The 12,310-nt window shown below is 46.0% G+C and overlaps 1 protein-coding gene across 1 annotated transcript in view; it reads left to right on the forward strand.

Annotated features, from left to right (window-relative positions):
- CASTOR2 (cytosolic arginine sensor for mTORC1 subunit 2) overlaps positions 1 to 12,310 on the forward strand; it is a 50,737-nt gene that overhangs the window by 11,951 nt on the left and 26,476 nt on the right. The window contains exon 2 of the mRNA XM_080983194.1: positions 6,405 to 6,475. Coding sequence (XP_080839320.1) covers positions 6,405 to 6,475 — 71 coding nt within the window. The remainder of the gene's footprint in view (positions 1 to 6,404; positions 6,476 to 12,310) is intronic.

Genomic DNA, 12,310 nt, shown 5'->3' on the forward strand with positions numbered 1-12,310 from the left:
GAACAGTTTCAGGTTAAGAACGGACCTCCAGAATGAGGTACCACTTAACCTGAGGTACCACTTTAGCTAATGGGCCTCCCACTGCTGCCGCGCCGCCACCATGCAATTTCTGTTCTCATCCTGAAGCAAAGTTCTCAACCTGAGGTACTATTTCTCGGTTAGCGGAGTCTGTATCCTAAAACGTCTGTAACCTGAGGTACCACTGTAATTTGATTGATACAATAATATTTAATATAATATTGCTGGCTGTGCCATTGTGTTAAGGGTGGGAAGCTTCCCCCCCCCCGAGTTTTGCTGCTGGAGGGACTGTGTTTATGGGATTGGCAAAACTGCCCATTGCTTCCAGCCAACTTCTTCTTCTTCTTCTTCTTATTATTATTAATGGCTTTAGAGGTCAAAACCGGTTCTTTGAATTGGGCCCAGAATGGCAGTCAGGTCAGGATTGGCTTTAAATGCTCAAACAGTATTTCCTCAGTGAGCAACCTGGCCGCTGAATTCTGCACCAGCTGAAGTATCCAGACAGTCTTCAGAGGCAGCCCCACGTATAACAGAGTGCGGTAATCTATCCTAGATCTCCTTGTCTTCTGCCCTACCAGTCACTTCCCCTCCTCCTCTCCCTGCTTCTTCCTCTGCCTTCCTCCCCCTTCCCACCCACCCAGCAACCAGAAGGGGAAATGACAGGTCATTCTTGCCAGAGCTTCCAGAGCATTTTTTAAATTAGCCTACAGGCCATCGGACTTTCCAGCCTCCCACACGGCTGCGCACCATTTTCATGTAGTCCATAATACATACTTGCATGCCCTGCTTAACTTCCTGTGAACCGTGTGGTGGTTTGGACGTTGCTTAGAGCCTGGAACCTTCTCAAATACAAATAGCGAGGTTTGGAATGGTGGTTGATTTTGTTCATTCCTTGGTTTTGAGCTGCCTCTGAGTTATGTGAAACATGCGCAGAACTGTGCTCCTTTTTAGTTTTACTCTGTAGGACCTGTGTCTCTTCCAAGCCCTGGGGCTTAATTAAGTAAGTTTCTACTGCATATGGAAGCAGCCACTTCTTGGCCACCTTCACTTGTAGCGATAAACCAAGAACACTGACTTAAGAAAACTCAAGCTGTGTGCTGGTGTGCACAGCTCTGGCACTCTGGCTGACCCAAGCCAGAGTTGGGAAGCATCTACCCAGGAAGCAAACCAGCTTCTTAGGAGATCCAGATGTCTTGATTTGTTCCTCCCTATCAAGCCAGGATGGCTAGCCAGATTTAAACCAAATTCTGTTGCTTTAGGACAGGCTTAGCCGGAGAGATGCTTTCCAGTTGGACTACAAGTCCCATTAGCTCCAGCCAACACGGCCAGTGATCAGGAATGATGGGAGTTGTAGTCCAGTAACTCCTGGAAGGCACCCCATTGACTACTCTGAGAGACTCAGTCAACATGCTGCAGGCAGCTGGATGAAGGAGCTGCTCAATCTTGATTGGTTGAGTCACATCGTAAAGCAATGCAGTAAGAAGTACAGAGAAGGCCTAATATTCTTACCCAAAAACCTTTTTTTTCCTTTTTTGCAAGACTACCTTCACTCATGCCAACCTTCCTGCCTTAGAAATCCTCCAAGAATTTGCCCAGTCCTCTTTTAAAGCCACCCAAGTTGTTGGCCATCACTGCCTCCCACTGTGGGAGGGAGTTCCACAGTTTAACTAGGCACTGCATGAAGAAGTCCTTTCTTTTACCTGTCTTGAATCTTCCAACATCCAGCTTCATTGTCCCTTGTGGTCCCTTCCTACTCTACAACGCTAAGCCATTTCGGGCTTTATGCTGTAGTTTGTAACACCTTGCATCCATACCTTATATCCAAAGCACTGTTATAGCACTAGCAGTCATGATTTCCCCGAAGGAATCCTGAGCTCTGTGGTACAATAAGTGTGCTAAGAGTTGCTAGGAGTTGCCTGTTTCCCCTCACAGAACTAGAGTTCCCAGTATTCCCTGGGCTTGATTGTTTAAACCACTTTGGAAACTGTAGCTCTTGGTGGGGAACAGGGCTTAAAAATCTACAGTGGCCCATCTGCACAGTACATTTAAAGCACTATTACGCCACTTCAAACAGTCAGGGCCTCCCGCAAAGAATCCTGGGAACTGTAGTTTGTTAAGGGTGCTGACAGTTGTTTGGAAACCCTTCTATTCCCCTCACTGGACTTCAGTTCCCAGAGTTCCTTTGGAAGGCAGAGCGATAGTTGACCACTCTGGAAATTGTAACTCACTGGCAGCCGGCGCAGGGCCTTCAGGACTGGTGGTGCATGATGGTCCCATCGAACTGCCCCATTTACCACCCTGGGAGCTGCATTTTATATATATATATATATATATATATATATATATATATATATATACATTCCCCAGCCACTCTGGGCGGCTTCCAACAAAGTATTAAAATACAGTAGTCTGTTAAACATTAAAAGCTTCCCTAAAGAGGGCTGCCTTCAGATGTCTTCTAAAAGTCTGGTAGTTGTTTTTCTCTTTGACATCTGGTGGGAGGGCGTTCCACAGGGCGGGGGCCACTACCGAGAAGGCCCTCTGCCTGGTTCCCAGTAACTTGGCTTCTCGCAGTGAGGGAATCACCAGAAGGCCCTCGGCGCTGGACCTCAGTGTCCGGGCAGAACGATGGGGGTGGAGACGCTCCTTCAGGTGTTATGCACCAGGTGCAGCCTCCAAGGGCAGCCCCTCATGCATCTCAGTCCAGACGGCAGGTTGCTGTGGAGGACTGTCGAGGGAGGACACCCGATCACCCATACCAGGAGACCTCACACTGTGCATGAGGATCTCCACACACTCGTCCACCACATGGCTGACTTGCGTGCAAAATTCCAGAAGGGAAGAGTAATTTAGAAGGGGAGATGTGCGTTCAGGAGAATTCACAGCCTACTGGGTTACAGGCTCCTCTGCGGAGGGCATTGGGGGGCGGGGGCTTCTCTCTTTTATTGCTAAGTCAGTTGGCTGCCTCGCTTCCCCCTCAATGTGCCAAGTTTGCAAAAAGCGAGCCGCCCAGCTGTTCCAAGATACAGATCTGTTTCCTCTGCCACGGTATTAATTACATGCCTTCTCTTCCACGCCAGCCAGTCCAAACATCTCCCGCGTCCAGTAACTTCTAAGGAAATTTGGAATTTGCTTGGAAACACTTGTCAGGGTGATCATCTAGCCCAGGGTGGGTTGTTCCTGGACAGATTTCTTGTTGACACAGGAATATTCATTTGATTCGAAGAATGGTTTGTGTGCCATTTTCCTTGGCCCGCCCGCCATAAAATGGCTTTCCAAAGTGGATGGCTGTTTTGATACAGTCGTACCTTGGAAGTCGAATGGAATCTGTTCCGGGAGTCCATTCGACTTCCAAAACCAAGCCACAGCTTCCAATTGGCTGCAGGAAGCTCCTGCAGCCAATCAAAACCTGCGGAACCTGCATCGGACGTTCAGGTTCCAAAGAACATTTGCAAACCGAAACACTCACTTTGCGGTGTTCAGGAGCCAAAACATTTGACTCGCAAGGCATTTGACTTCCGAGGTACAACTGTATATAAAAACAAAGCCAAACAATACCCCAAATATGTGTCTCAATTGCACCTGCAACAGCAACACAAAATAAGCAAGCTGTTGGAAGAGTGGCAGGTGCAGGTGTCTTTTTCTGTGGCCGCCCCTAAGTTGTGGAAATCCCTGCCAAGCGAGGCTTGTCTCACCCCTCTCTTGATGGCCTTCAGTACTACTGCAAAGGTCTGTTGTTCTTCAGGTGGTAGCCTGGATTTTTGGGGTGCAGTTAACTTAGGTCAGTGGCTAAGGATACAAAAGTAAGACCAGCAACAACCTGTTCCTGTGTGGAGTGTTCTCAGTCAAGGCTCTGGCCAGCCCCTTTTTCCAAGATACGTCCAGTGGTATAGCAGGAGGGGCGCAGAGGGGCATCGTGGCTTCTCACTATGTCATGCAGAGTTCCAAATTCTACAAATGGGGAAAAGGAGCGGACCTTTGATATTCCACCCCTCAAGCAGTAAATTCTTTTCCTATCACCTTCCACATACCAATAACCTTCCTGTAAAGGGAAAGTTTTTTTAAAGTTTAATTCTTTTATATATGTTGGAAGCTGCCCAGAGTGGCTGGGGCAACCCGGTAAGACGTGTGGGGTAGAAACAGTGCAATTATGATTGTGGAATGGGACATCCCTATTTTCATCGGAGAAATGTTGGAGGGTATGTTATGTGCCACCCATCTGACTGGGTTGCCCCAGCCACTCTGGGCAGCTTCTAACAAATTAAAAGATCAAACACAGTAAAACATCAAACATTAAAAACTTCCCGTTACAGGGCTGCCTTCAGATGTCTTCTAAAAGCCAGGTAGTGGTTTATTTCCTTGACATCTGACGGGAGGGTGTTCCACAGTGCGGGCGCCACTATTGAGAAGGCCCTCTGCCTGGTTCCCTGTAACTTCACTTCTCGCAAGGAGGGGACCGCAAGCTGGACTTCAGTGTCCAGGCTGGACGATGCGGGTGGAAGGGGATCTCTTCCAAACCTACAGTGCTGTGGTTCTGTGACGCCATGACAGTTTTAAAGTGGCATTATAGGGCTTTAAATGTGCTACATGAGCCCAGCCACTTTTTCTGCAGTTGGCAACAGCATGACCACATTGAGGTGGCATGACCACATTGAGGTGACCACTTCAGACCTTCCTACTAAATGCAGGGAGGCTAAGCATGGCCTGGTCAGGGCTGGCTCATGTGGGGACATTGGGGTGGGAGTGAGGCACACCCCACTGCACCATCTCTGCTCTCCACTTGTGTTGGGAAATCCCCTTTCAGACAGAACGCCTGAACAGCATCTATGTGGTTCATCAGCAGATTCCCTAACCCTGCTAACTCTGAGCTGAGCTTCTCTGAGCTAATATTTATCCATGCTCTGGTAAACTCCAGATTAGACTGTTCCAAATGTGTTGTGTGCAAAGCCCTAAAAAATAAAAAATAAAAATAAAAGCCACTCACTGAGTACAGCAAGTTCAAAATGTAGCAGGGGACTTGCTGTTTGGGACAAGGAGGTTGGAACCATATCTTGCCAATGCTTAAGCGACTGCACCAGCTTCAGTCTGGTTCTGGGCTCTGTCCAATGTCATCTGTTGTTGTATCTCACCATGCCCACTGGTGCGACTGCCATTTAGCGCGACATGCCAGAGTATCGGTCAAAACGCCTCCGTTCCACAATGCAACAAATGGACAAAAGCATTAGCAGTATAATCTGGAAAAGGGAACACATGATTCCTCGTATCTGGATGCATGCAACGTCATCTGTGTTGGTTCCTTGCCTGTTCCTGGCTGGATTTGACATTTTTAATGCCTATTGGAGATTGGGTTCCCTGAAGAATGGCCTCTTCCCATTCTTGACCTTGAAGATCATCTTCAAAGGCCTCTTTTCTGGGTGCCCAGGTCATGTAAAAAATAAAAAAGGTTAAAACTCTGTGTTACATGCCACCCCAATCCCCGAGTGGTGGGAGAGTCCAGGGGTTCCAAACCCTCTTCCAGAGTTTGATTTCCTTAGAATGAAGGCCAATGGAGAGTATGGTATCTTTAGGAGTTATTTACATATACAATATGATAATCTTTATTATCATTGTCCCGTACAGAGCAGCGAAATTGAAAAAATATACATCAGACATTCAAAAACCAACAAGCCTGCTATCCCAGCCTGGTTAGCCCCCTAAAAACTCTGATACCCCATAATTAAATACAATATACTCCCATAGAGACTACCTTACACTGAGTTTAAAACCAAAATCGCATTTGGATAGAAATTGTTTCTCAGGCGGCTAGTCCTAGTCTTTATAACCCTGTACCTTCTTCCAGAAGGTATATATACAACCTGAGCATAGGTAAGAGCAGGGGTCAGCAACTTTTTTCAGCCGTGGGACAGTCCACCGTCCCTCAGGCCATGTGGTGGGCCAGACTATATATTTGTGGGGGGGGGGAGAACGCATTCCTGTGCCCCACAAATAACCCAGAGATGCATTGTAAATAAAAGGACACATTCTACTTATGTAAAAACACACTAATTCCCGGACCGTCCAGAGGGACGGATTGAGAAGGCAATTGGGCCCCACCCGGCCCCCAGGCCTTAGGTTGCCTACCCCTGAGCTAGAGGGTGTCACACCAGAAGCACCTCGACAGATCTTGCTTCTGCGTTTGTTTCCAGAGAAGCCCCAAAGTCTAGCTTAGGTTTGGCACAGAGCAAGGCATGTCTCTCTCTGCAGCTTCCAGCTTTATCACTCAAAGAGATGTTCTTGTGTTGTTGCTGTTGTGTTGGCCTCTGAAATGTGTTCCATAAGCATGCTTAGGGTTTCATGGTTCAGCCAGATGCTTAAAGCAGTTTCCCCCCCCCCCTCCTCTATTTCAGGTGCAAGTTCTTCAGTTTAACAGAGACGCCAGAGGACTATACCATTATAGTGGATGAAGAAGGCTTTCTAGGTGAGCACAACGATGGTCACCTCATGTTCCTTCCTTTATCAGTTCAGTTCAGTGTTATTGGACCCCACCTGTGCAATACATTTAAAGAAGGATCCTGCCACCTTACAAATGTGTCTTCCCTCTACACCACAAAACCTGCGCGCTGGCTGATGTTGTCCCTGTTGTGCTATTTTTGTATAGATTGCACAAATATTTTTTCTTTAAAAATGGGGTGGGGACCAATGCAGCAAACCTTTTTTGAGTCTCCCCAACCACTACACAAACACATAAAACCACCCCAGCCCAGTGAGGAGCAAACATGCTCAATGGGCCCCGAATGCTCATTGATGGGGAATGGAATGGAGTAGTTGAAAGATCGGACGGCTGGCTGGTGCACTGATTTGAATCACTGCACGCAGCAACATTTTGTTACAGTCCCAAATTATTGTATGACAGTGGTGGGGAGACTGGCAGACCAGATTGCTACCTCCCCCTCCCATTGTGGGCCACGTTTGTCAGGCGGACATGGCTGAACTCTCCTGTGGGATGTTTAGCTTTTCAACAAGCTCCAGTTCCATATGCTCCAACATTTCTCCGATGAAAATAGGGATTCCTATTCAATAATTATTATTATAAACCTGGATAGCTCAGTTGGTTAGGGTGTGGTGCTTATAATGCCAAGGTTGCAGGTTCGATCCCCATGTGGGACAGCTGCATATTCCTGCACTGCAGGGGGTTGGACTAGATGATCCTTAGGGTCCCTTCCAACTCTTCAATTCTATGATTCTATTGTTGTAGTTGTTGTTTTATTTATACCCCACCCATCTGACTGGCTTGCCCCAGCCACTCTGGGTAGCTTCCAAGATATATAGAAACACAATTAAACATTTAAAAAATTCCCTATACAGGGCTGCCTTCAGACAGCTTGGGGGTTGGACAACTCCATACCCTCCAACATTTATCCGATGAAAGGAAAAGCAGGGCATTCTAAGATCAAATCAGCTTCTGTAAATCAGGGAATGTCACTGGAAAACAGGGACACTTGGAGGGCCTGCAGTTCTCTTGGAAGACATGCCAGAACAGGCATAGGCAAACTCAGCCCTCCAGATGTTTTGGGACTACAACTCCCATCATCCCTGACCACTGGTCTTGTTAGCTAGGGATGATGGGAGTTGTAGTCCCAAAACATCTGGAGGGCCGAGTTTGCCTATGCCTGTGCCAGAACTTCAACTAATGGGGGGGGGAGGAAAAGATGAGGAATGTTTGGTCTTTAACTGCTCCAGCCTGGAAAGTTAGGAGACCTTCCTCAATGAGAGCTAGCATCTTGAAATTCTGCATGTGCAGAATAATGCAAGACAAACTCCTCTACTAATGGGGTGATTTGCACTGATTGGGCACAGTCAGGTTTTGAACAAGACCATCAACCGATGGAGCATATTAAATTGCTGGCCGCGGCTGCTCCTGGTTTGACATACACTGCATTTATCAAAACGGCAAAGGTCCCTCACGTGGATTTCTTTCCCCCCCTTAGCCCTCCTACTTTTAAATGTCAGGGATAAATTGTGTGGAAAATCCTTCAAACTAATGGCCTGCGAAATATTCGGCAAAAGCTATTTTCTACCCTCTGTTCTAATTGCATCTTAAACTTTAATAGCACCAGCAACTGGAGAATCACGCACATGCTAATGTCACACTTCACTTGAAGCAATTTGTTTCATAAGATAATGAACTGTATCAGCATTAAGTTGGGAGGAAGAGGAGGAGATGGTGGCGATCGACGGGTTGCCTTGTAGGAGGAAGGAACTCAGTGGGTTTCCACGGTGGCGGTGCAGAGGCTAGGGGTTGTAACCAGTGGTACTCAGAGCACTGCCATTGAATGCACAGGCCAGGAAAATGTAGCAAAACGTCCTGGACTAGCCCTGTCTGATAGGGTGCCTCCAGTGGTCCCACAAGGGACACGGGTGGTGCTGTGGGTTAAACCACAGAGCCTAGGACTTGCTGATCAGAAGGTCGGCGGTTCGAATCCCCGCGACGGGGTGAGTGCCCATTTGCTCTGCCAACCTAGCAGTTCGAAAGCACATCAAAGTGCAAGTAGATAAATAGGTACCGCTCCGGCGGGAAGGTAAACGGCATTTCCGTGCGCTGCTCTGGTTCGCCAGAAGCGGCTTACTCATGCTGGCCACATGACCTGGAAGCTGTATGCCGGCTCCCTCGGCCAATAAAGCGAGATGAGCACCGCAACCCCAAAGTCAGCCACGACTGGACCTAATGGTCAGGGGTCCCTTTACCTTTAGTGGTCCCACACAACCCTGAGTTTCAGCTGTCCCATACCATGGGCCGAGCCCTGTAGTGTGGTAGACCCTGTCCTGCGGAACTCCTTGCCCGTAAAGGTTCAACAGGAGTTGTCACTGCTGGTTTTCAGACACCTTCTAAAAAACATTATTCAGGTCGGCCTTTCAACCTTGAGATTCTTTGCTAACCAGCTTTTTCCCCACCCAAGTTACATAGGTACACCTTTATTATTATTTATTTTTTGAAAACATTTTTATTTGATTTTACAAATATAACATCATAACAACCAAAATGCATATCCCTATGTAGAGATTACTCTGAATCTCGAGACTTCCCTACCCCTACCCCCGCCATGGGTCCTGTTGCCAACATTTAGAACTGCATATTATTTCATAGTCTATATTTTGTATCACTCCATATTGTCCATAATGTTTGTTACATTACAAGTGAGATTAAAACCCTGGTAATGTTTTCATCTGCTTGCATTGGTCTCCTAAATAAATTATAATTTTTCCCCCATTCTTTTTTGAACTTTTTGTCCTCTTGGTTCCTGATCTTTCCAGTCAGCTTTGCCATTTTGTCATAATCCATCAACTTAGTTTGCTAACCAACTTCGACTGACATTTTAAAATTGTTGTTGGTTGGAGTTTTGTTTTGTTTTCCTTTATGAAAGTGCATTTTGTAAGTATATACATAGATAAAAGGCATTTCTCTCCTGCCATGGGGCTTCCGAGCAGTCGCCCATGTAGTCAAAACTGACCTGACTCAGAGCTTGTTAGCTTCAGCAAGAATTGCTGCATCAAATGCCCTAAAGGCCACGCTAAGAACTGTATTCATGGTTGCTTTCCACATATGCTACTGAAATGTAAAATCGTCCTTCCCTCTAGGGTTTGAAAAATGTGCACACCGGTGAAAATCTACTTCTGCACGCCAAGGGGATAATTAGAGGGAACTTTGATAGCTAGGGCCACCTTAAAAAGATACATTTTCCCTCACCTTAGCTGGGAGCCAGTAGTTAATCATTCAGAAATTTCATGGCTTGGCTAGTGTCTGGTTGACTAATAGCATGCTTTTGTAGATTGTGGAGGGCAGTCCTTGTGGGGGTGTTAAAAAAAAAAAGAAGTTGTTGAGGGGGTTGTAAATTGCATATATTAACCGCCACAAAAGTAGTGAATTTGCTCAGGGCAATGAGCACATAGGTGTACAAGGTTAGTAGCTGACGTTTAATTGTGGAGAGAGTGTAATGCTCCCTCCTGGAATGCAGGGTCACCTAATGAAGGCGAAAAGGAGGGAGAGACAAACAGGCAAAAGTGTTCTGTTTCTGAAGCACCTGCCATTAAAACATCCCGAAACATACAGTAAAAAAAAAAAGGAAAAACATCAGCAACATGAACATTTCCTTACAAAAAAACACAATTCCATATGTACGATCAATGAAATACAGTTCCATGGAATGGAAATGGTTTATTATTTACAGATAAATTGTAAACAGATAAGAACATTGGCAGGGTTGTTGTAATAGCCTGCAGTTTCAATAAGAGTATATATTTAAAGTAGATGAATAAATGAACAATTTAAGTTAATTTGGATATACAGAAGATATTGAAAATAATTTTAAGGAACCGCAGAAAGAGGGGGAAGGAAGCCAAGTTTTGAAATGTTAAAATGACTGTAAAATTACTGAAATGCTATAATCTGAAAATCTTAAATAAAAATTGGGAGGGGGAATACAGTTCTGTGTATATATATAAAAAAAATAAAAAACATTTTCTACGTGAAAAAGTATTTCAGAGACAACCAAAAACCACAGACTGGGGGGGAAAGATCTGCTTTTAAAGGAAGGTCTTCATTTGATGGCGAAAAGGCAAAATAAATTGCAGCTGTGCATTGGAAAGGTGTTCCAGAGAGAGCTCTGTTAATGGAGAAATCTGAGGGGTCCCTTGGACAAAAACAAGGACACCAGCCAGGCATACCAGAGCAAAACAGCAGCCAGTAGGTTTGGTCTTTATTGAAGACTGTTGCGACAGGACTCCTACCTACCACAAGGTGGAACAAGATGGAAGCCCCGAACAAAAGAGCCCCCAAACTTTTATTAGCTGCTAATCCCCATGTTACAACCCCCCCCCAACTACATCACTAATGCATCATGGTTACATCATGAAAGGGGAGGTCTGGTGGCAGTAATCTGAGCATCCTGGACCCTGCCCTATGGTTCTTGTCCTCCAACAAACACCCATCAAGTGTAACAAAAGAGATATTTACATTTCCCTGTTTCCCAGCCAAGTTAATCACACCCTTTTGTCTTCATCTGGGTTTGTTATTTCTGGAATGGCTACCTGTCTGGCACTCAGGTATCAGGATGCCAGGAATTATCACTCAGCTGAGTAGCTGAGCTCACATGTCTATATGAATTTCTGAAGTTTTCCCTGTGAGCCAGTGCATAGATACATTTATCAGTGAATTGTTACATTTGGTATCATGCAGAAAAGGCCCTTTGAATAGATAGGAAGAAACTGTGATGAAGTGTTTTGTGGGGACAAGTCACAAAAGTCACAAAAGTGATTGTGCTGATTTTGGTAGTGGGCTGCATGTGCAGGATATCTGCTGGAGGTGCAACCACCCCCCCAACCTATACATAAATTCCTACAACAGCTCCCACCACTAACAGCCCAGTTCCTTTCTTGCATAAAGGGGGCCTCTTCTGGTTACACAGCTTGTTTATATTTTGTTCAGTTACATAACAGTTACAGCAAAGAGCAATGATGTATACTTATCTTTGCACACGTTGCAAATTAGTGGCACAGCATCCACGGTGTACGATAACAATACTTTTCGTTGCGTAATACAATGGAGTGGACCGCTTGGTGAAGTGCTATGGGGAAGTGGCCAGTCTCCTGCAAGGTGGCTTCAGAGAGCAATTCTGAGAGGAGTGGCTGAAATATACTCTGAGTCAAGAGTAGATTTCATGCTCTTTATTCAGCTCATAGTGGTGAGGAGGAATGGAAGTTCCCACAGAATGTCTGCTTTATATACATTATTTACACAATGGGCCGCACGTGATTGGCTAATTCCGGGATTCTCTTGTAGGCCAATCAGGTTGCGGATTCACTTCCACCTGGAGCTGGATTGGGTGGCTCCTGTGGACCAATCGGACTGCTGCATTCTGAATCCTATTGTTCTAGGACCAATCAGACTGCTGCATTCTGGATCCTATTGTTCTAGGGCCAATCAGAGTGCTGCATTTTGGATCCTATTCAACTCAGTACACAACAGTGGCTTTGAATGGAAACCACGTCCCCCTCCTTGAGCACCCATCAGCTGGTGGGCAGGTGGGGACACGCCTTGCTCCAGCAAAGGGACCATTGGGGAACCACTCTTGGCTCCTCCTTGTTCCTTTGAAGTGCCAACCTTACCCACTTCATACCTGATGTGTATTGCGTATGGCATGGGTAGGCAAACTAAGGCCTGGGGGCCGGATCCTGCCCAATCGCCTTCTAAATCCAGCCTGTGGATGGTCCAGGAATCGGCGTGTTTTTTTTAATCGGCCCTTTTATTTAAAATAAT

This window comes from Podarcis pityusensis (genome assembly GCF_964106645.2).
Source record: "Podarcis pityusensis genome assembly, chromosome: 15".
Taxonomy (NCBI): Eukaryota; Metazoa; Chordata; class Lepidosauria; order Squamata; family Lacertidae; genus Podarcis; species Podarcis pityusensis.